Source organism: Cryptomeria japonica, chromosome 1, assembly GCF_030272615.1.
Source record: "Cryptomeria japonica chromosome 1, Sugi_1.0, whole genome shotgun sequence".
NCBI lineage: Eukaryota > Viridiplantae > Streptophyta > Pinopsida > Cupressales > Cupressaceae > Cryptomeria > Cryptomeria japonica.
The window spans coordinates 456,056,979-456,082,315 of NC_081405.1; the positions used below are offsets into that span (position 1 = coordinate 456,056,979).

Below are 25,337 nucleotides of genomic sequence, written 5' to 3' on the forward strand. Positions count from 1 at the left end.
TTATAATTCCTATCCTTTAACTTTTATAGAGAAAAAATAATTCAAAAAAAACAACATTCTACATAACAAAAATACTTAAGTCATGTTTAATAATTATATGCAAATGAAAAATTGTTGAGATCAAATTGAAACGAACCACTCTAATACACTATTTTTGTACATTATTATATTTAAATGAAATGTTTCTTTTTTTTAATATGCATATTATTGATATATAGTGAAGAGAAAATGGATTAGTTTAAAAGGCTTTCGAAACTTTAAGACAAATGTGATTGGTTGGTAGAAAGCCAAATTCTTGCAGCGTTCTCCGTACTTGTGTGAAAATGGGAGCTTTTGAATGAGGCATAATGATAGAAAATATTTTCATCAGATATTATAGTTATAAATGCTCTGGACGATATGCATGCAAGATGTGGAATCACAGACATAACAAAGGCTAGAATGTCATCTCATCGAATGCAAAATATTGCAAGATTTGTAGAAAATGGATTCGTTCGAAAGGCTTAAAATAGAGTTTAATTATAGTCAGGGTTACACTTCAATTATGGTTGGGGCCTAAGTTCAATTAGGGCTAGGGTTTAGGTTAGGTTGGGGTTAGGATTCAATTAGGGGCAATATTTGAGTCAGGTTTGGGTTTATGGATAAATTATAGTTAACATTCAATGAAGGTTAAGGCAAAAAATATTAAAAATGTGTGCATTGAGAAGGATACCTCGCAAGATATATATATATATATATATATATATATATATATATACATGAAAGAAATGGCAAAATTATGGTTCAAGCACAATGAGAGTTAGGGTTAATGCCACGTTAGGGTTGGGATTCTAATAGGGTTCAATTGTGGTGCTTATAGATTAAGACATTAAATAAAATATGGTTCAAGCACCATTAGACCCAAAACATTAACATCCAATACATTTGTTTGTAAATTAATACATTATAATAGACAACAACATGCATGATCTATTTAAACCATAACTATGATTAAACCCTAACCCTATCATTGATTGAATATTAATCCTAAATTTAAATGAATAACCTTAATTCTAATTCTAACCTTAAACCTAATTTAACTCAAATCATAACCCTATCTTTATTTCTAATTATAACTTTAATCTTGATTCTATTTTGTAACCCTAACTATGTATTATTTTAACACGAACCATTACCTAATTGAATTGTAAACCTAACCCTTATCCTAATTGAATCGTTATCCTTTAATTAAAATATAAGCCTAATCCTATTGAACCCTAACCCTGATCATAATTAGGATTATGGTTAGTGTTATGATTTGAATAGGGTCAAGGTTAGTGTTAAGATCCAATCAAAGTTGGGGTTAGTGTGTTATATAATTGTTATATAAATTCAACATAGAGAAAACAATGATTGCAAAAATGAAATAGTTGAATAAAAATTACTTTACTTTAGAGTGTGAAGCTTATACTCACACTTGAATTGATTACACTTGCACTTTAAAACAAAACTTAAATATCACTTCTCTTTCATGTGTTAGTCTCTCTAATACCCATAAACAAACTCATGAGGTATAGAGTTAAAATATTTTCTACATATAAAATCTAATCTATTTTCTTTAATAACAATTATTAAACTTAAAGTGGTGTAATTTGGGATTTTATATTTAAGTTTGTAGAGGAGGTTAATATAAGATTCAAAATAACTCACATGCGATATAGTGGTAATTTTATAGATTGAGCTCAAAACTTTTAAGCATTGCAAAGTTCATATGAATCAAATTTTTCATAAAAATTAACTTAAAGTTGAAAATTCATGTGAGTGCATGTCATAATATTAATCAGCTTGTATACTCATTGGTTTCACAAACTCCGATTGGGTAGGTTCTATTGACTAGGTATGTCTTCAGTCTAGGAACAGGTGCAATCACATGGACTAGCAAGAAGCAGCAGGTTGTAGCTCTTTCCTCGACCGAAGTAGAATATCGAGGAACTATTAAAGAAGCTTGTGAGGTAGTTTGGCTTCAAAGGATGTTTTCTAACATGCAAAATCTCAAGCAAGGCCTTCACCCCTCTTTTGTAGCAATCAAGGGGTGCTCAAACTTGCCAAAAATTCAGTCTTCCATGAATGAACCAAGCATGTGGAGCTTCATTGTCGTTTCATCTGCCAACTTGTAGAAGACAGATCGGTACAGTTGCATTATGTTCTAGCTGAGGATCAAATTGCAAACATCCTCACCAAGTCTCTGAGCCCAAACAAGTTTGTAAAATTTAGGGGGCAACTTGGTGTAGTTGACAGATTGACCATTAAGGTAGGTTATTAGAATAATATTGGCATATCTTATTATTTGATGGTCAATGATGTATATTTAGGTAGGTTAGATTCTTTCTAGTTTTGCTTTCAGTTCTCGATAGTTTCTTTAGGAAACGTCATCAATGTATTTGCCTATATGTACATCTCATTAAGAAATTACCATTGTAACAAGTCATTGAAGCCCATAAGAGATTCGTGGGCCAAAAAAAGGGTGTCCATTTTTTATGGATAAAAGGATGATAAAAATTGGTCATTGATCAATGTGATCATTGTGTCTCCTAAAGTGACAAGACCTTTTAGAGCAATATTTTCCATTTTGTTGATTGGTTGATGAGACCAATTTTGCCTTCAAAACAATCATCTTGAGACAACTTCGTAATGTTTTGGAGGCACTATCTAACATGGTCATTAGCCAAATTTGGTCCCTATGAAGGCATGACAACAACGAGAGTAGCAAATATTAAGCAAATAATTCTAGATAACACCAGGTCGAATTGTGTGGAAAATCTTCATAGTTTCACCAAGCCCATTCTTAACTACAATCCATTTTACCAAAATGGATAAGTCTTGTTTGGGAGAGATGTACGATGGCATCGACTCAATAATTGCGAATATGAAGATCACCATAAATGAGAAAGAACAAGATTTGAAGAAACTTGCTTCAAACAAGTGCACAAAATTATTGAAAAGAGATGGAACACAATGACCACTCGACTACATCTTCTTGCTTTGCATTAAATCCAAAATAGTATAGTGTTGAGGTCCTCTCTATGCCAAAAAGGCACCGAGCTCACTACATATTCTTGCTTTGCATTAAATCCAAAATATTATAGTGTTGAGGTCCTTTCTATGCCAAAAAGGCACCGAGCCTTATGTCCTAACTATGTAAAAAAACAATAAAACTATAAAATTAAAACTATCGCTGATATAATTGAATATAGAAATAAATATATAAATATAAAATAAAAATAAGAAATAAAATCAAATCAAATATATAAAACAAAGGAGCAAAAGAAACGCTAAAAGAACGAATTGTAGAAATGGTGAAGAAATAGTTGGTAAATATTTCGATGATTAAAATTTACAAATTGAAATTGGCCAATCAAATGAGTATAACTCCCATGGGAATTTTATTAGATCAAGAAATCACAACCTTAAAACAACTTTGCTTGGTTTTTGTTATTATAAGAATGGAGAATGTGCTACAACATTATGATGCAATTCTAGGAAAATTGTGGTTGGAACAGTTAAAGGCAATCCATGAGTAAGAGCATTCAACCATTGTCGTAAAAGTTGGAAGAATCAAGTCAACAATGGGTATATTAAGATGCAATGTCATTAAAGAGGAGCAATCTGGTTCAAGTAGTGGCTCCATCTCATGAATATTTTGGTAAAATATTCAATGAATTAATGAAATGATCGAAAGATCATTTAAAGAATTACAAAATGATGTTTCTATAAAGAAACAATCATAAAATAGAAACTAACTAATATTTACATTATGTTACAATATTGACCATTAACACTAAATAATAAAGAGATTATTCTAATACCCTCCCTTAATGGTCAATCTATCAACTACACCAAGTTGCCCCCTAAATTTTACAAACTTGTCCAGGCTCAAAGACTTGGTGAGAACATTTGCAGTTTGATCTGTCGTCGAAACATACAGCAACTGAACTGATCTGTCTTCAACCAGCTTTCGAATGAAGTAACAATGAAGTTCAACATGCTCAATTCTCTCATGGAAGGCCAGATTCTTGGCAAATTTGAGCACCCCTTGATTGTCACGATAAATGGGAGTAGGATCAGCTTGAGACATCTACATGTCTGAAAGCATCCTCCAAAGCCAAACTGCCTCACACTGCCTAACTATTCCTCGATACTCTGCTTCTATTGAGGAAAGAGCCACCACTTGTTGCTTCTTTCTAGTCCATGTGACTGCACCAGATCCCAAACTGAAAACATACCCAGATGTTGATTTTTGTCATCAACGGAACCTACCCAATCTGAGTCTATAAATCCAATAAGTCTAGGATCGTGACTTTTGTTGTATAGAAGACTAAAATTAGAAGTGCCCTTCACATAACGCAGCACATGCTTCGCTGCTACCCAATGATCAGCCTTTGGAGCTGTCATCAAACATGAAATGTAGCTCATTGCAAAACTAAGATCAAGCTTAGTAGCAGTAAGGTAAATGAGACTACCAAACATTTGCCTGAATGTTGATTCATCCACCACAGGAGAATCTGATTTGGTTGTCAGCTTCAACCCTTCCTCCATAGGTGTGGATGCAGGTTTGCAGTCTTGCATCCGAAACTTGTCCAGAAAATTGCAAGCATATTTTGACTGAGATATGAAGATACTACCTTCAGTTTGTCAAACTTCAACACCTAAGCAATAGTGCAGAAGTCCCAAGTCTGTCATTTCAAACCATTGACACAAACTCTGTTTGATCTGATCGATCAAAAGTGTTGAACTACCAGTGATAACGAGGTCATCGACATAGACAACAAGAATAAGAATATCATCACCAGTGTTTTTGACATACAGATTAGAATCAAATGGACTCCTTCGAAAACCATTATCTGTCAAGTACTTGCCAATTTTTATGTACCAAGTGCAAGGAGACTATTTCAGGCCATAGAGTGCTTTCACCAGTCTGCACACCTAATGTTCTTTTCCAACAACCTTAAACCCTGGAGGTTGTGTCATGTAGACCTCTTCCTGCAGCTCACCGTTAAGGAATGCACTATTAACATCCATCTGATGGACTTTCCAACCAAACTGAGCTGCTAAAGCAAGGACAAGCCGAATGGTACTCATCTTGGCTGTAGGAGCAAAAGTCTCCTCAAAGTCAATGCCTTCCTTCTGTGAGAACCCCCTAGCAACAAGACAAGCTTTGTACTTGTCAAGGGTTCCGTCAGCTTTGTACTTAGCTTTATACACCCATTTGCAGCTAATGGGCTTCTTCCCTAGTGGAAGATCAGAGAGGAACCAAGTGTTATTCTTTAGAAGACCAGAGTGTTCAGCTTCCATAGCCTTTTCCCACTTAGGAATTCCTTTAGCCTCAAAATATGTTTTAGGCTCAAAAATACTATGAATGTTGGCCATGAGAGCAAAGTTGATTGTATTTTGCTGCTTGCTCTTATTTTTGGAAGATCTACCCTCAATGAGCTCATCAGGACGAAGATCACTGATGGTCATAGCCCACCATTTAGGCCAGAGAGTAGAAGAACCAACATCAGATGCAGAAGGAATAATTGGAACAAGTTGAACGGGTGAAAGATTAGCATCATCTGGAGGAAATTCAGGTAGCACATCATCAAATTCAGATTCTGCATCATCCCTCCCATTAGGTGAACCAAATGGAAGATGGACACCCAAATCAATAGCCTTCAAAGGTTGATACTCAGAATTCTGCTCAGACGAGGAAAGTTGAAAAGGTCCTCGTTCTTCATCAAAGACAACATCACGACTGAAGATGAGACAATCAGTATCTACATCAATCAGTCGATAAGCCTTGTGGTTGTCACTATACCCTATGAACATAAGTTTCTGACTCTTGAAATCCAACTTGGAGCGCTTGGCATCTAGAATCCATACATATGCTAAAGAGCCAAAGACTTTCTGATGACTAATCCTGGGCTTGCAACCAATCCAGGCTTCCTCGGGAGTCTTCCCCTTAACAACCTATGTGGGAGATCGATTCAGGAGATAGATTGCGGTATATACTACTTCTACCCAATATTTCCTAGGAACATTCCTGTGTTCCATCATTCACCTAGCCATTTCAGTTATAGTGCGGTTGCGACATTCTACAACGCCATTTTGTAGAGGAGTGTAAGGTGTGGTTAACTGGCATTTGATGTCATGTGTATCACAGAAGTTGGAGAAAGCGATAGAACAAAACTCCCCCCCCCCAATTATCTGACCCAAGAGTGACTATGGGACAGCCTTACTCTTTTTCTACTAAGGCCTTAAACTTTTGAAATACAATAAACACATCTGATTTCTGTCTAAGAAAGTACACCCACATTTTACGACTGGAATCATCAACAAAAAGCAAGAAATACCTAGAACCAATAAGAGGTGTATTCATTGGACCCTATACATCAGTGTGAACCAACTGCAATACCTTTGAGGCTCGCCATGAGTCACCATCCTTGAAAGGTGTCTTGTGCTGCTTCACAGCCTGACAAGCTCCACAAACTCGTTGATTCTGAGTGTGAATCTCAGGTAAGCCAATAACTAGATCCTCCCGAACAAATTGAGCAAGTTAATGAATGTCCAAATGGTTGCACCGTTGATGCCAAAGACTGTTGATAGAAGATGATTTAGCTGCAAAGGCATGCTCAAGAGAATCACTTATATCCACAAGTCGTATAGAACATGATCCTCGATGCCAATAGCCACAGTAGTGCGAGTCACACGATCAACAATCGAACACTTGTGCGAACTGAATATCACATCAAGCTGAGGAGAGTGTTGCATAATCTGGCTCACGGAAAGAAGGTTCAGTTCCATACCAAGAACGTACTATACATTGAGGAAAATAAGATTCCTCCCACCAGACTGTATCTGAATGCTTCCCTTGCCAACAACTATATACTCTTCACCTCCTCCAAGAATGATTGAATTAGTAAAAGGTGAGAAGTTTGTGAACCAATCATGTCAATGAGTGAAGTGTTGAGATGCACCAGAGTCTATGTACCAAGCAGAAGATTTCACATGATCTGTAGGGCGTTTCGCCATGAAAGCGTAGAATGCAAATTCTTTTTGCTTTGAGTGCTCTGCGACATTGGCCTTAGGGTAAGCTATCCGATTCCAACAGTCATTTATCAAGTGGCCATATTTGTGACAATAGTTACAATGCACTTTCTTCTTCTTTGAGCTATCTTGAGACTGACTGGGGCCTTTCTGTTGAGAAGACTGAGATTTGTCTTTATCCTTGTGAAAGGATTTGGCTGCGAAAGCTTGTTCTAAGGAGGACAAAGTGGCACTGCTACCAAATTGTTGTTTCCAACAGTCCAGCTGTAGAAGTTTGGTGCACAACTCTAGAAATTTTAAGTCAACATTTGTTGAAGTAATGTTGAGCGCTTCTATGAAGTGCTCATAGGATTTAGGTAGACTATTCAAGGTCATACACTCATCCATCATGATAGAAAATAGTTAGTTCATTAGGAAGAAAGCACAGCTCTTATCTGATGTCTCATGGAGATCATTCAAATTAGTCCAAATCTCTACAGTTGTCTTGCCAGATGGCACTTGTGGCAGCTGATCATCAGTAACTGAGAGTTTGATAAGCATGACCACTTCTTGATTACGCTCATCAAACTTATTCTAATCTTGTCCAACTGTGGTAGGATGAGTTTCTTTACCCAAAAAAGATCATCGAGGCGGCGATATTCAAAGATTATCATCCTCTGCTTCCATGTGTTGTAATTTTTGTAGTTGAATAGCTAACTGCCTTCCAACATTATATTGGTCAATGACGCCATCTTGCACGCTTTCCAAGGCATGGAAAACGAGAATCGAAGAAGAGGCGAAAAACATATTTCTGAAGAGCATGAAACCCAAGGCACAAATCCCAATGCAAAATCTAAGGTAGATGCAAGTACATACTTCAAGAACAAAGAATGGATGGCACAAATCCCGAGGTACAATTTTCTGACATACCCAAAAAAATCTGACAAAGACCCAGAAATCTTCATTAAAAAAACCCACATAATCTAAGGTTAAAAAATATTCCAACCAAAAAATTGAGGATTTTCGGTAAAACCCTAGCCAACAGAATCTGAGGTCGACGCAAAGCAAAAAATCCGAAAAAACAACTTGGTGGAGGGTCATAAAAATAAAACCCTAGTCGGAAAACACAAAAACAGACGGAGTCGCAGACAAACGAAATCCGAACCCAAAAAATTTTCAAAAAAATTTGAGCAAATCTAGCACACAAAGCAATATTTTAATTCAATTCGCTCAAAGCATTAGAGACAATACATTTATAGGACTAGGCCTTTCCTGAATTTTCTCGATACAGTTCTCCCAATGAGTTGTTAAAACAACTCATAACAAACACAACAATATGAGCACTAAACATAGATTTCCAACATTTCCCCCCTTAGTGCAAACATGTTAAAAAACTCACAACTTTTATTTACAGTAAGCCTATTTCTTGTGACTCACGATCTTGATTCAAAATGAAAGGCAACTCCTATCAACCTTTCATGGTTTCACAGAGCCTTACCACAAACCTGGACATGAACAGGAACCCACTCACCTATTCACCTCATGTGGTTTTCTGGATCCTCCCACAAACCCTTTCAAGATCCATGAACAGACTTACTCAGGTGCTTTTGTTCGCTACTATGCTTGTACATCAAGAAAGTTATATAGAAATCAACATACATATCAAAAATCTGAAAAACACATTCCATAAGAACACAATGACCTTAATTATAGTCACTGTTGTCGATTGTTGCCACTCAATCTCTAACAACATAGACAACCACCACTACCACTGGAAGTTGCCCTTGACTTTAGTCATTTTGGCATGAAATGGGAATGGAACATTGGTTATTATTCCCTACCACAATGTGAAATTACCACTTATTCACACAACCGGGAACACTGAAAAGTGAATCATATTCGGCTGCATACTACTGTCTGGATCTTATTGTCTAGATCTTGCTACACATGATCACCATTTCCAATGAGCATATTCATTGAAGAATCATCTTCCAACGAAGTACAATAGTCAAAGGATCACCGCAGTCAAAGGACCTATGCAATCATCTCTCCAATACAACCATTTTTCAGCATTCACACACCATATTGAAAAGCTGAAAACAAAACACATTACATATTGTACATTTGTCACCACATCATATGTGTGACCCCATCGTTGATAACTGAAGAGAGGTCGCTGAATTTCCTCCAACCTCTTGTGCCTCCGACCTCCATTTGATTTGCTACTACCTTAGCAAATTTTACTTTTGAGGCTCATTTCATAGTTGTGAGGAAAAAAACACATTCCCCCCTATGATATGAAATTTTTAGGTGTCAAGTACCACTGAAAATGCACTCCAATTTGAAGTAATTTTATTATTTAAATTTCTAACATTTTGACCTAATTCTAAACAAATATAACTTGAACTTGAGTTGCTTTAACAACATACAATTTTTTATTTTTTTTTAAATTCTACCTCTGATTGGTTGATACATATATGGTAATAATGTCAATTGATGTCAATAGCTATTCAAACTAGTATGGCATCTCCACGTCCTCTGTTACAAACCACGGCTAGCACCACTCTATCGACAAGGCAAGAAATCCCAACCCAAGCCAAAAATGAAATCATCTACAACGCCCAGATTCAATGTGCGTTCTAAGGCAATGATCACCAGCAATAACTTGTAAAGATCACCAATACACCACTCTAGCAAGCATCAATCATGTCGGACGAAGAAGCCAAAATAAAGGCAGAGCACTCACCTACCGCCTTGAGGAGCTTTGTCATCAAAATAAATCAGAGATTATTGTGAAGAAGCCTGAGTCTTTATTCACATGGAATGTGAATGAGCCGAGTCCTGCAAAACGGGTTTTGGCAAATGAGACGCTAATCAACGAAATCAATCAGCTTAGAAAGTGAATCATTTAACTCGGTCTGCCACCGCATGATCCAACGCAATGAAAATATCAAAGTCAGTGCTCTTCAATGGTATTGTTCAATACCGCTGCAAACAAGCAACCTACCAGGTGGTTGAAAATTTTGTACACCTGGGGAAATATACAAAATTGTGGCTTCAACCACAATGTGAGAGTAAAACTCTCCTAATTAAGGGAAGGCTCCCCCTATCTATATCTAATCTAAAACTAAACAGGATGAAACAACAGTCTTTCTTCTTTCTTCAAGAAAGCCAATATCCTTTTCTCTTCACAGAAAAATGATAGCAAGTTAACTTAAAACAGTAAATACAGAAATGGGACTTTTTTGTGGGATTTTTGGAACATAAAGGGAAGCAAAGTTTCCATGAAGGCACAAAGACCTCCGTCACTTCCCCGGGACGGAAAAACAGAAAGAAATCTCAAAGTCTTCAACTATCTATTCTCCTATCAACCTTTTTAGATGATTTTCTGCTAACTAAGCACAATATGTAGCAGCTCAAAGTCTAACTACAGATGCACTTCACCTTACATGCACAAGTCTTAAAAATAGAAGTAGCACAAAGTCTACAAGCTATCTTCCCACTTTAGCTTTCCACACTAGTTTCAAATATGATAAGCAGCTCAAAGTCTGCAAGACCAAATCTGAAAACCAAACATATAACTCTAAATACAATTAGCAACTCAAAGTCTGCAAGATTGAATTTAAATCCCTCTTTCACAATAGAACAAAACTCACAATCAACTCTAGAAAATGTCGTCACATAAAAACTTGAATTGGCACAAAATCTCAACACAACTTGCCTCTTTCATTGAAAGCAATCTGATTTACATCTAAGCTCAAAGTCTTAGAATGCACATACAAACTGGCAGAATTTTGTTGCATTGCCAAAAAGATAAAGATTACAATAGACCCCTCAAGTATTTATAGGAGAGGAGTCATGAGAAAAAGGTGGGAGGATCCCAACTAACTTGAGAAATTCTCTCAACCACCAAGACTTATTCAATAACTAACTATGACTTATTCCAACTACAGTCCTAATTGAACACAACTTGTAGTTGCTTTACATGTAATTACAAAAGTGCAAGTAATGAGTTAACTTGCAATTACAAAGTTATTTTTTTACATGTAACTTGTCAAAACAAAATTACAAATGCATAACTAAAACTATTCCATGTGTCTAAAGACGCGACTCTAACTGCATCATCCTTTGTCTGTGATGATCTTCATGTCACTTCAAGATGCTAGAACTTGAAGTATTCTAGATTGGTAAAGACATCTTGAACCGGAACGGAATGGGAACTTGCATCCTTATCTTCTTGCTTGGGGAAGTACTATCTTTTCCGGAGGGAAAGGGCTGCCCTCCTCTTTTCATGTTATGACGATATTTGTCTTGAAAGCATTTTGTGCTCTCAACCATGAATTGTTGTTGTATCTCTTCTTTGTGTCATCCTCCAATCTTGAAATTTGCTTGCCAAATAAGGCCCATGCCTTAATTCATTGATTTGGTAGGTCGTGTGTACAAACTGGACTGACAAGGGAAGGGATAAAATGATGCAAAAATGGGCTCACAAGTGAATTTCGGGTTCTGGAAGATGCATTACATGTGTGGGGTAAACAAGAGCATTAACTTGCAATTGTGGAGAACAAACATGCAACTTCATATGTGTAATGGGTAACTACAAGTTCGCACTTGTAATTGGACCTTTAAAATTCATTTTCAAGTGTTTTTTGAGTTCATTTTGGACAAATTTCGGGTTCTGGATGACTGACTGCAGGTAGACTTTAAATGGGGAAAATGAATGAAGGTGTGAAATGAGTGGATGAAATGGTGGGAAAGGTATGTACAGATGATGGCAATGAATATGGATGAAAATGGAAGAATTTTGAGAATGTCGTCTTCAAGAAAATGGGAAGAACTTTCCACATGTAATCCGGTTCTAAAAACCCGATTTTGAAAGGATGGGTATTTTTCATCTTTGCAACTTGAAATTTCTACAAAAGATGGTTAAATTCTTATAACCACAAAGGAAGAACAAATATTTTCATCCAACTTGTAATCGGGATTTAAAATCCCGAATACAAGTAAAGAGGGAAAATGGGGAAGAACAATGCAATCCACAAATTGCTATCAAAGAGGAAAATCTCTCTCACAAAACCGTTTTTTGGGGGCAAAACCAACATATACACAAATTTACAACTAGAAAGGAAAAACAAGAAAACAAGAAAAGAAAAGAAATCATACCTTGCTTCAAACTAAAATGCCACTTCAAAAAGATGATCAATTTTTGAAAGAAGGGAGGAAAACTCTTAAATAGAGATTAACCGTATTCCAAAACCCTAGCCACGTTTTTACCAAAACGCCATGGGCAGCAAAACGCCTTCCAAAAGCATGAAGAATCGGTCAAATAATAACTTCACCCTCCATGCCAAGATGAAAGAAGCCAAAACGACTTAGGAGAGGTCTGATTCGTGGCATTTGAAGAAGTAAAACGTGGCATTTTAAAAAAAAAAAAAATGCTGTTAAAACGTGTTGAAATAGTAGCTAGCTCGAATACCTATCTATTGTATTTTAATGTTGTCAATGACAATTAAAATACACATGCATTATCTATTATGTAAATTGAACTTAGGGCTGGGCCCAAATACATGTAACTTGTAATTATGTCTTGTTTGGGCAAGACCTATATATGATGTAACTTGTGGATAGGACAGGCCCTATAAATGTAACTTGCAATTTGGTCTGACCCTAATTAGGCGATGTAACTTGTGGTCCTATATTGAATGTAACTTGTAGATAGGGTAGACCCAAATGTAACAATTATCTATGTTTTGGGCTGGGCTCAATTGTAACGTGGTGGCTATTGGGTTGGACCCAATACCTAACATGGGAAAATGTATAATATTAATTATTTATCTTGCAAGCCGACTTGAGGATGTTTAGCACCAAAAAGGATGGTATATAATCCACTTGAAGATGAAGTCATTTATGCAATCATTCTTAGCAAATGCAATCTGCTCTCCTACATTTTAGCGAACTCTTCACTTGTGCGAATTCAGTCAAGGATATTGTTGGGCGAAGTTGTCAAGATCTTCTGCAATTCTGCTCCAGCCTATTGTTGTCATCTGCTGCTGATCCTCTCTTTTGGTCATCTACTGTTGATTAGGGCTGCATCCTTCATTACCTTGTCAACTTGCTGTTTGGACAGCAATCTGAGATAAGTTTGCTATATTGTAATTGCCTACAATTGAGATAATACATATCATATTTAAGGCTGGGTTTTTCACCTCCAAGAAGGAGGTTTTCCCAGGGTATTGGCATCTTGTGTCTTGTGTTTTATTACTATTACTGTTTATTCACAGTCTGACTATAATTAATTGGTTAGATTAACATCTGATTGCTTGAAATTAACACCTTCAAACCAGCAAACAAATCCACCAAATGGCATGAGAAAAGTTTCAAAATGCATGAAAATAGTAAGGAGACCTAAACGCCTTTCTCCTCCCAAGATTTCTCCACAAAAATCAGTGGAAATTGTCAACAAAATCCTCCAATATTGCTGGTCGGTTTTTTGGGAAAGAACAGCAAGTTTCATTTTACATGTAATACTGATAATCGGGTTTTAATTCCCATATTACAAGTTTAAAATGTTACTTTTCTCTCAACAAGGCAAAATCGGGTTTTAGAAATCCAATTGCAAGTTTAAAATTCCTCAATTTACACTTTATGGAGAAAATCGAGTTTTTTGGGCACAATAGCAAGTTTAAAATTTTCATTTTATTCCATTTCTAAGCAAAATCGGGTTTTGGAGAGAGATATGCAAGTTATAAATAACTTGTAAAGGGAAAATAAAATCCCTACAACAAGTTTTAATAACTTATCACATGTAATAGGGGTTTAAAATCCCTATTACAAGCAAAAGACATTAAAATAGGGGTTTTAGAAAAGAATTACAAGTGACTTTTAAATATGCAATTTAAAATTAACTTGTAACTTATCCAAAAAATCCCTATTATGATTTAAAAAGCCAAAAAGCATCAAGGGGGAAATAAAAAGTGAGTTACAATTTCTTTTTTCAATAAAGTGCACTTGTAATTAGCCAAAAATTTCCCTACAAAGACTAAAACAAAGAAAATCATTAAAACTTGCAATTCAAGGAAAATTTCCCTCCTGCATTCAGGGAGAAAACGCCCGAAATTGAAGGAAAGACATAGCAAACGAACCCAGAATGCGACGAAATTTGAAACATGGTTCAAGGATGGACTGAGGATAAAGCCAGTAAAAGGATAAGGGGAAATCCTGCATCGGGAAGTGTGCCATAGAGTAAAATCTTCAACCTGTAGTGACTGTTCTGAAACCCGAAATTGCACAGAAAGCTAGGAAAAGGAAGACCAAAACACACCAAAACTTGGACAATGATAGCAAAGACACCCCCCAATGATTTGACACTATCAAATGTGAGTTTTGTACCTCGTAAAACATGCCTTGGAGACAAAAATGACACTTTTTAGGCAAAAATTTGTAGGGGTTGTCACATTTTTTAGAATCCAAAAATGAGGACAACACCAGGGATCAAAATCACCAACAAAGATCGATCCCATCACAGCTACACGAAGGATCAATAGATCATGTAATGATGGCAACGCCAAGTGGAAAAAGAAATTTGAGCAGATTAAAAAAAATGTTTCCCTGCTCTCTCTATACTTAAAAGTGTCGGGTAAAACTTTAGGTACCACTGAACTGCAACCTCCATGCAAAGAGTAGATGTGCCAAAACAAAAGAACCAGAGTGATATATGTGTAGAACAAGTACAAAACCACAGCTAATAAATAAACCTCGGTCCACCAATTGAAGCAAGCACTGTGCAAACTAACAATGCAAATTGGAACTCCACGGGCCGTCAAATAATTTATTTAATGCATTTGCAAAGATTGAAGGCACAAATCAATGTCAGTCACGAACAAATCACAAAGTGCAAATAGCCTATCAGAGATCACGTGGGATCATAGCAAAACCACTGCCACAAGATTTTGTCGCTTCTTCACAAGACCATTAAATAATCCACCTGCCATCTTCAAAATGAAGCACCCGCTCTGATACCATTTCAAAAAAATGTAAGCAAATCTAGCACACACAGTAATATTTTAATTCAATTCGCTCAAAGCATTTGAGACAATGCATTTATAGGATTGGGCCTATCCTAAATTTTCTTGATACAGTTCTCCCAATGAGTTGTTAAAACAACTCATAACAAACACAACAATATGAGCACTAAACACAGATTTGCAACAAAAATCGCGTCTAAAAAGAGGAAGAATTTTCGTCCCCCAAAAATAAATGCCAATTGCGCAAAAGGAAGAGGTTGCATAAAAGGGGGACATTGGGCACAGACGCGTCGTTGGGCGCAAAAAAGCGACAAAAAAAACAATCGGAACAAACCCAACAAAGGTCGAAAGAAGGCACAAAAAATCACGTAGGCTACAGGTAGTCACAAGTAGGCATCACGGCACACAGAAGCAAGTCGTGTAGAGTAGAAAAGATGCGAAATCGAAATGCATCGCAAAAACACAGGCAGAGAAAAGAAGTTGTCGCTTGGAAATAATGCACCAAAATCGCACCACTGCCATAGGAAAACACGAAGAAAACCCACGAAAACAAACCAAAAAAACACAAAAATATTTCACGTTGTGTTTACAAGCATGAACAGCAAAGGTCGCGCGGGAATCACACTTAGGCCCATCGAAAATTTTCTCAGAAATAAATATTTTCAAAAAGCTTTGCTAGAAAAAAACGTTTTTCAAAAAAAAAAACCTTTAAAAAAAATGAATTTTTTTTCTTCTCACTCTGAGACCATGTTTTGGAAAAATATTCAATGAATTAATGAAATGATTGAAAGATCATTTAAAGAATTACAAAACGAATTTTTCTATAAAGAAACAATCGTAAAATAGAAACTAACTAATATTTACATTATGTTACAATATTGATCATTAATAATTTGAGTTACCAGGTTCGGCCCCCTAGACTCCTGGTATTGATCTGGTCCGGTCTAGTTTGGTCCTGGTTCGGGATTCCGATCCGGTTCGCTTGTGGTCCGGACATGGTTTGTGATTCACAGGCCTGGTTTGGACCAGGTCGAACCCAAGAGGACCCAGGTCAAACCTAGGGGTCTAATTGTTGAGACATGGACCAACTAGGACTCGAACCTAGGACCTTCCATACGCTGCTAGAGTGCTCTACCACTGAGCTACTGGCCCCTCTTGAACCAATCCATCGTCGGTCCTAGTGTGGCTTATTTCCAGCACCAACACCCCCCCTTAAGCCACACCTCTCGTGTTCTTGGGGCTCCTAGCCTGGACCTAGCTTTGATACCATGTTGAGACATGGACCAACTAGGACTCGAACCTAGGACCTTCCATACGTTGCTAGAGTGCTCTACCACTGAGCTACTGGCCCCTCTTGGACCAGTCCATCGTCGGTTCGGGTGTGGCTTATTTCCAACACCAAGACCCCCCCTTAAGCCACACCTCTCGTGTACTTGGGGCTCCTAGCCTGGACCTGGCTCTGATACCATGTTGAGACATGGACCAACTAGGACTCGAACCTAGGACCTTCCATACGCTGCTAGAGTGCTCTACCACTAAGCTACTAGCCCCTCTTGGACCAATCCATCGTCGGTCCGGGTGTGGCTTATTTCCAACACCAACACTAACAGCTCAAAAATGGTTTTTTTTTTTTTGCAAAATTTAATTTTTTTTTATTCCACCACATAAAAAATTAAAATATAACCCTAAAAGTGAGTTTTAAAACATTAACTTGGCTCATTTCACACAAGCAACATGACTACAAGCAAGGGGAAACAAAGATGTGGGATAAAGAGCCAGAACATACTGATTTGGATGCTTTCACTTCTCAGCTTGTTGCATTTGATGACTCAGATAGCGAACAAACTTAAAGTGCAAGTGTAAGTGTAAGTGGCATTGGCATTGGCATTGATTCATCTAATGTCAATGTCAATGATGAGGAGGAGGAGAATGGGGATGATGAATTAGAGAATCCATTTGATGATCAAACTTTAAATTGTTGAAAGTTGAAAGAATGATACTTGAATATTTTATCATTTTGATATTAAACTTGTTGTATATAATGTTGTTATGGTATGATCATGATGCTATGATTACAAGTTTATGTTGGTTTTGTTGTTTATATGATGCTATGTGACATGCTAATCCTAATTCATGCTTATAGGCTGCATATATATATATATATATATATATATATATATATATATATATATATATATATATATATATACATGTTTTTGTACTAACGAACCCAAACCCCTTTTCAAAATTTTGCTGTACCAGCGTACCGGTTCTTCAAACCCGAACCGGTGCCTGAACCCGAACTGGCAAGCTAGTTAATAATAAATAATAAAGATATTATTTTAATAAGGATAGATATGAACTTGATGAAAGCATATTACATTTAGATAAGTGTTCCAAGAGAAAGTTGAAAAGTTTGACGAGAAATTTCCAGACTTTATGGAAAACATGAACAGCTAATTTAGATTAGTATTCTTCTTGCAATTTGAAAATAGACGATTTTTTCTTTTTGGAAGGACAAGCTTCACTTAGTCTGAAAGCAATTGAACACTAGGTTTCTTCCATTATTTCAAGTATAATTAATTATATTATTTGTACCTTTTAGTTGGAAATATTTTCTCAACTTAGTTGATTGGTGAACTTCCTTACTATGTTGTCAATAGAAAAGAAGGAACTCTATAAAAATGGAAACATGTGATCATACATTATAGAATAGTTTATTATGCCTTTTTATTAAATTGCAAACGCTCATGAAAAAAAATATAGTTTCTTTCATTAGGAGAGACCAAATTTAACATATGCAAATAAGAGACTGTCCTACATTAGATCTTAGCGGATTGAAAAACAAGGTGAAGGTGCAGAAATCTAATACCTCCAATTTAATCTTCTCTATGACCTTAACCAAATCTCTCTTTTAGTCTTCTAAAATGTCCCTAGTAGTTTGAAAGATCCCCAACCCAATTTTAACCAAATTTGATCCAAACTTTGAGGTTATTTGCAATTGTTTTTTTGCTGATGAAGTCTTTGGCCAGCGTATGATGAAAAGGGTTTGACTGATTTTCTTGTTTTTTGTTTGGTTTTAGAGTGTTTTTGAAAGATTCTTGAATGCTAAAAGAAAGAAAACTGCTGATACAAAATTTAATAATGCATAACACATAAAGAAGACAAATAAGATGACTTTCTTTCACTCAAAAGGCCGATGTACATACCATTAGCTGAGCATATAGGTCTGATACAAATTTCCAGCTGATTGAATATGAACTAAGTTACCGGTTCTGGTTCAGATTAAAGTTCGGATTCGGGTACGGATTCGCAGATTCGGCAAAAAAAAAAAAAAAATTCTTGGGTACGGGTACGGGTTCGTCCGTATATATATATTACTTTTTTTATATATATATATAGGTTCAAACTTCAAACATCAAAATTATATATGTTCACAGTTCCCAATCCATCAACAATCTAGCCAACTTTAGACTAGTTGTTTTGAATGAGAGAAACCAGTTTCATAAGGTTGGCCTATCAAATCTATCTAGCACCACACCCAAAGAAAAATCATGACCCTCATACCTGAGGCAAGCACATTCAAGAACCCCTTGTTTACACTTAGCTAGGCAACTGAGGACAGTAGAAAATATTTCAGATCAGGGAATCCATACAAGGTATCATCCAACTCAGCTAGGAGACTGTTCATACATCTCATTACAATTTTTTCGAGTACTGTAAAGGTTTCCATACATGGTCTAACTTTGGATCTGCAAAAATAGATAGTTGTAATTCTGTTATTCCAGAGATAATAATAAAACAGTTAAGTTGTCCTCATTTATTTATCTGTTCCTTTATAATTAATTTAAGTTGCAATCTAGCTATGTGAATCCAGGGGGAATAATATCTGTCGGTTGTAGTTTGTTGTGTTGAAAGGTCAGTGAAGTTTGGATAGTGTCACAATAACCCTAGGACATTACACCTGGGTCCTCCTTTGTTTGACCTGGGTCCCACCCAGGTCCTGCCCAGGCGGCTGGGTTCCCTGTGGGTGCAGGACCCACAAGGAACCCAGTCGCCTGGGCAGGACCCAGGTGGGATCCAGGTCAAACCAGGCTCGGACCAAGACCAAGCATGAACCAAGACCAGGACCTGGGCATTTTAGGGAAAAAACCGGTAACTGAGAATATGTGGACCCACAGGGAACCCAGTCGCCTGGGCAGGACCCGGGTGCGATCTAGGTCGAACCAGGCTCGGACCAAGACCAAGCATGAACCAGGACCAGGACCTGGGCATTTTAGGGAAAAAACCGGTAACTGAGAATATGAAGATCAGAGATCAGCTGCAATATTAGCTAAAAACCCCAAATACAACTTAGGGTTTGATGCCCTTATTTCCAAGATGGAACAGCTAGCTAAGAATAAGCTAGAAATGAGTGGTAGCGACCTCTAGAAGGTCTGTCCTGCAATTAGTTGAAAAGGATTTGCCCTCAAACTGATAAATCTGCAATTAGAGCCCCAAATAAGGCTGCCAACTACATTGAAGCTGGATAATGCTGAAACCTCTCACTAGGAGAGATGGGTCTTCATCCAAATGTCCAAAATTCTCCCAGAAGTTTGTGTTCCTGGAAGCTTCAATCTATTCAAACCCTCAAGTTTGCTGCTGCTCTCAAAATTAAGTCATAAGAATGATTCCAAATGATAGACAAAATGCCTTTTTCTCCTCTCCAAGAAAATTCTATCTATTTTGGGGTTACTATTTGGCCTAAAAATCATAAAATAACATTGAGGCTCTAATTCCTCATTGTGAACTTCGCCCGCTTTTAAAAACAACTTAAGTTACTAGGATGGGGGGAACTTTTCACTATTCCTCTTATGTTTCTCGATTACTATTCACTTTTAACTATTCCCTTAAGGCCAACCTTAATATTTCAATTTAATCATGGATTCAAACCCAGAACTCCAATTTGAAAGGCCCATAAAGCTCTCTGTTGAGCTCCACAACCCCCAATTGGGTCCCCAAACCACACTGCTGACCGATGGGACCCTAATAGTAGGCCAACCTCCGCTAAAGTCTGAGATGCCTAACGAAGGGACATTACATAGTTTTGACAAGCTTTTTCCTTGATGATTCATATATTCCTTTTGTTTGCTCCCTTACAATCTTTATTTTAGATCCATTTCCTATGGAAAATATATTTAATCATTATTGATGAAAGGTATGTGTTTCAATGAATAACACTAGAGATGTTAGAACCAGAGAAACGGGACTCGCCAAGAACCACCTGAACTCGGCGAGTCTCTGGGACTCGGACTCGGACTCGGACTCGTCCGAGTCTGGCAAGCAAACTTGCCAGACTCACCGAGTTGGCGAGTTTGGCTCAAACTCGCCAAACTCAGCGAGTCCCGACCCCAAACTCGACCGGCGTGAAGCTAAATAAAAGACCAAAAAACAATTAGTTTTCAATGCTTTTTCAAATCCGTTTTTTTTTTGTTAATTATCTCCTATCCCTAAAAGTGACCTTCATTTCATTCACTTGCAAAAATTGGAGTAAAGTGAGTTGGGAAGAAAAACAAGGGTGCATAGAAGAAAAACCAGCAAGGAGGAAGCTCAAGTTTTCTTCAATTTGTCACATTGGAGCTGCATTGTGTTTAAATTTGGTGCATCAAGAGTTGGATAAGAGTTTGCAGCTCATTTCAAGCTTGTTGTAAGAGGTAAGATTGGTTTTTTGAAGATTATTTTGTTTCTTGTATGCAAAAATTCTATTTTCTATTCATTTATTTTGAAAGTTTTACATTTTCTTCCAAAATCTTTTGTATGTTTGTATGTAGCATGTAGTATGTAGTTGTAGTGTTGTACTATGTAGGGTTTGTAAATTTCTTTTTTTTAAAAGTAGGGTTTGACAAACCCTACTTTAGTTTTTTTGAATGTATGTATTAATTTTATTTTGTATTTGTAATGTTTTATTGCAGAAAACTTCACTTTATTATTTGCCTCAACTTCAAGTTTTACAAAACTATCCTAAAATGTCTACTTTAGCTTCTAGACCCCCCATTAGAAAGGACCCTACTTGGAAATATCATGAGGATTTTCCAGGGCAAGGAAAGGGGCAAACAAAATGTACATTTTGCAAAACAATATTCCATGGAGGTATATATAGACTAAATACCATATTACTGGTGTGCGTGGACATGATGCCGAACCATGCCTAAAAGCACTCCCTGAGGCCGTATGTGAATGTTATGTAATGGTTGAGGAAATTGAAAGGAAAAAGAAACAAAAGGAGGATCGAGCGTCCATTGGGAGAGAGGCAAATTTAGGAAGAGGGACACAGTTAGGTTGTGTTGGAGGCCCTTCTTCCTTACCTTCATATCGTCCCACTCAGTTTGCTATTGTTGGTGCTTCTGCTTCTACTTCTCTAAGTGGCAGTGCCACTGCCACTTCTCATGCTCCTAGCACTAGTAGTTGTAGTGGGAGTGTTAGCATTGGACCGAGGATTCATAAATCTAAGTTGGATTCCTTCTTTGTGCCTCGCACTACTCCTGGGTCCCAACAGTCGCTTGAGGGCATGGGTTGGAACAAGGAGGTCCATGATGCTGCTAGAATGGCAGTTGGCAGGTTTTGGACCTACAACAGTATTCCATTCTTTGTAGCCAGGTGAATGTTTTATAACTTTTATGTTTGATTGTTTTAATTTTTATACTTAACTTATCTCATTGAGTTTATTTGTGATAGGTCTCCTTATTGGCAAGAAATGGTTGATGCCCTTACCATATGCGGGGCGAGGTTCAAAGCCCTTAGTGAGAGTGATTTGAAGGGACCCATTTTGTCTCAAATGGTGGATGATGTGAAGAAGGATTTAGATGAACAACCCCAGATATGGAGCACTAAAGGTTGCACCATCATGACTGATGGTTGCACGGATAGGAGAAATAGAACTCTCCTTAATTTTCTTGTTTCTTCCGCAGGTGATTGATTAATTTTAGTTTCATATAGTCTTTAATTTTTTATTTTTTATCTAATGGTTTATTGAATGATCATTGACCTAGCTTTATTTTTTTATTTCAGGGGGCACCGTTTTCATCAAGTCCATTGATGCCTCCGCCCATTGCAAGAATGCCACCTACCTATGTGAGCAGATAGAGGAGGTGACTGATGAGGTGGGTGAGGAGAACATGGTACAGGTGGTGACCGACAATGCAGCAAATTATGTTGTTGCGGGTAAACTTTTGATTACAAACTAATTTTGTTTGCAAATTAATTACTATCTTATAGTTTGTACCTCCATTAATTACAATTTACAATGCAACAAATTATGTTGCTGCAGGTAGACTATTGATGGAGAGGCACCCATCTATAGTTTGGACTCCATGTGCTGCTCATTGCATTGACCTCATGTTGGAGGATATTGGAAAAAACCTATGGGTCAAGAGATGTGTAGAAAGGGCAAGAAATGTGTGCAAATTTGTATATAATCATTCATGGGTGTTGGCTCTTATGAGACAATACACAGAGCAGAAGGAGTTGCATCGTCCAGGAATCACAAGATTTGCCACAAACTTCCTCACATTGCAGTCCATGCTTAGGTCTAAGTCTGCCTTGAGATGTATGATGGTTGGTGAGGAGTGGTCTTCCTCATCCTATGCTACCACCCCTGTAGGGAAAGATATGGTAGACTGCATTTTTGATGAGCCAGACTTTTGGGTCCCTTGTGATGAGATAGTGAAGGTAATTTTTTTATAAATTCTACAATTTAATTTCATGTTTTATAACTTATCATATGTATTCTCTTATTTGCTCATTTTTCTAAATTACACAATATTTTCAATTTTGCAGTTTGTTAAGCCCTTGGTGGTTTTGTTGCGAGTTGCAGATGGAGATAAGCCCGCAATGGGCTATATATATGAGGGCATGGATAGGGCGAAGGAGGGCATCAGATTCGTCTATGGAGGAGATGAGAGCAAGTATGGTCCCATTTGGGAGATCATTGATAGGAGATGGCATCATCAGCTTCATAGGCCCATCCATGCAGCAGCCTATTATCTGAATCCGGCATTCCGTTTTATCCCTTCTTTCAAGGCTGATGTGGAGGTCCTTAATGGGCTATACTCAATCATGGAGAAGATGGGACCTGCTGGTACTTCTCAGATAGAGCTTATTCGAGAGCTACAATTGTTCTCAGATGCACAAGGGGAGACCTTCTCTCATCCTGTCGCCAAAGACGGTAGGACAACTATGATGCCAAGTAAAAATAAATTGTAAGGCTTAATTTTAGTTTTATTGTATAATGTAACTTGTTAAATGAGTTCATGAGTGAGACTGATTTTATTTATTTTTCTCATTTCAAACTCAGATCATTGGTGGAGCTTTTTTGGCCCAACTACACCAAATATTCAGAAGTTGGCCATTCGCATCTTGAGCCAACCATGCAACGCATCAGGTTGTGAGCGCAATTGGAGTATGTTTGAGCACATACACTCCAAGAGGCGCAATAGATTATCTGTGGAGAAGATGAATGATCTCATCTTTGTTCACTACAACCTCCGCCTGAGAATGAGAAAGAATGCATTAGTTGACATCTCTCCTATCATTCTAGATGAGGTTGATCTTGAAGCAGAGTGGGCCAATGAGAGTCAAACAGATCCTGAGATTCCTGCAGTTGTCTTTAGTGATGATGACACTAATTGGATCGACTAGGTAGATATAGAGGTTGAGGCTGTAGCCATGGCAGAGGAGGAGTAGAGAGCACGAGCAGAGACATGAAATACTGAGAGTGACACAGCTGTTCCTGATGTTGGTGAGCATGGCATGGTGTCGCGGGGAGCGACTATGGCTGCTGAATCATCCAGGTCCTACCTTAAACGCCTTCGCAGGGGGCCAGGGCGAGAGGGTGCACGCTCCTCTGAGCCATAGGCTTGTTGTTGTATTTACCTTTGGTATTTGTATGAAACATTTGATGATGATCATATGATGACATGGATTTTTTATTCCATGAGTTTTGTAATATTGTATACGTTTGACAATATTTATATATCTATGTTTGTTATTTTCTTCAGCTACAATTTGCGTTTATGCTTATGTGATTGATGTATACTTGTGTATGTAATCAAATGAGCCGAGTATGATGATGTTATTGTGTCTTTAAGGTGTATTCAATAGAGGGTGTCTGAAACAAGTTTTAAATCTTTAAAAATCTCTAAATTTCTTGAGTTTTTCACTTTCCCGAGTCCAGCCGAGTCCCTTGCCGAGTCCGAGTCTGACGCCGAGTCCCTTATCGAGTCCGAGTCCGATTTGGCCTTGCCGAGTCCGAGTCCCATTTCTTTGGTTAGAACTAACTAGAAGTTAAAAATAAGGTGGCCCCTTTTACCAGTAGCTCATATCACATGGCATAATTGCTTTGAGTTCTGATAAAATCTAAATATACAAATGCTAGATACAATTAAAAGCGAAGATATGGCAAAAAACCTCCCATATTCCCATGCCATACACAATTTTCTCAAGCTTATATCACCCTAATAAATTTCATTTAAACATTTGTTTCAAAATAGAAATCAATGTTCTATTCTCTAAAGAAATATTAAATATCTTTTCATGAAATAAGTGAAACCACCACATCCAAACCTTAGCACAAACAGAAGCTTGTTGCTTTCCTATTGATGTAATCCTCCTTCGAAACAAATCAACTGCTTGCAAAACCTGTTCCAAACCAAAACAGGTGTGAAAACATTGAAATATTTTATTTTTTTACATGGAAGAGATCTTCCAATATAAGCATCTAGTCTCCTAAAAACAGAATATTTAATCTGAATATCTTTCTCAAATAGGTAGTGCATGTTGTTTAGAAATAGTATCTTCTCATCTTTATCTTTCTAAAATAAGTGATGCAGGTTGTTTAGGATTAGTAACTTCTTGTCTTCTCTTGCCAATTCTTGACATATAATCTTGCTTTGACTATATGAATCATGTAAGCCCAACTGTTTATGATCACAGTTTCATTCATTGTACCCATCTCTCTTGACAGAGATGGATGATATGCTTTTCAGATGTGGACTCTTGACATTGTATGAAAACAATTTTATTTGAAATTAGTAAACTAATCAGATGGTTCATCTATAAGCCTGGTCCTATGCGATATCTATAGTCCCATCATTTTAATAGCAATGATAGTTTTATGTTTGATTAAATGAGCAATATCTTTTGTTGTTAGTGATGATGTAATCTACATTGTGCTGACATGATTGAGTGGTATCCAATGCTTTGGCTATATGTATAATTTCCACATACACATTTGAT

General features: G+C 37.2%; 1 protein-coding gene across 1 annotated transcript in view; it reads right to left on the reverse strand.

Annotated features, from left to right (window-relative positions):
* Window positions 1-25,337, reverse strand: part of LOC131064422 (nucleolar GTP-binding protein 1) — a 184,686-nt gene that overhangs the window by 65,746 nt on the left and 93,603 nt on the right. The window contains exon 6 of the mRNA XM_057998564.2: window positions 24,666-24,740. Within this exon, the coding sequence (XP_057854547.2) occupies window positions 24,666-24,740 (75 nt within the window). The remainder of the gene's footprint in view (window positions 1-24,665; window positions 24,741-25,337) is intronic.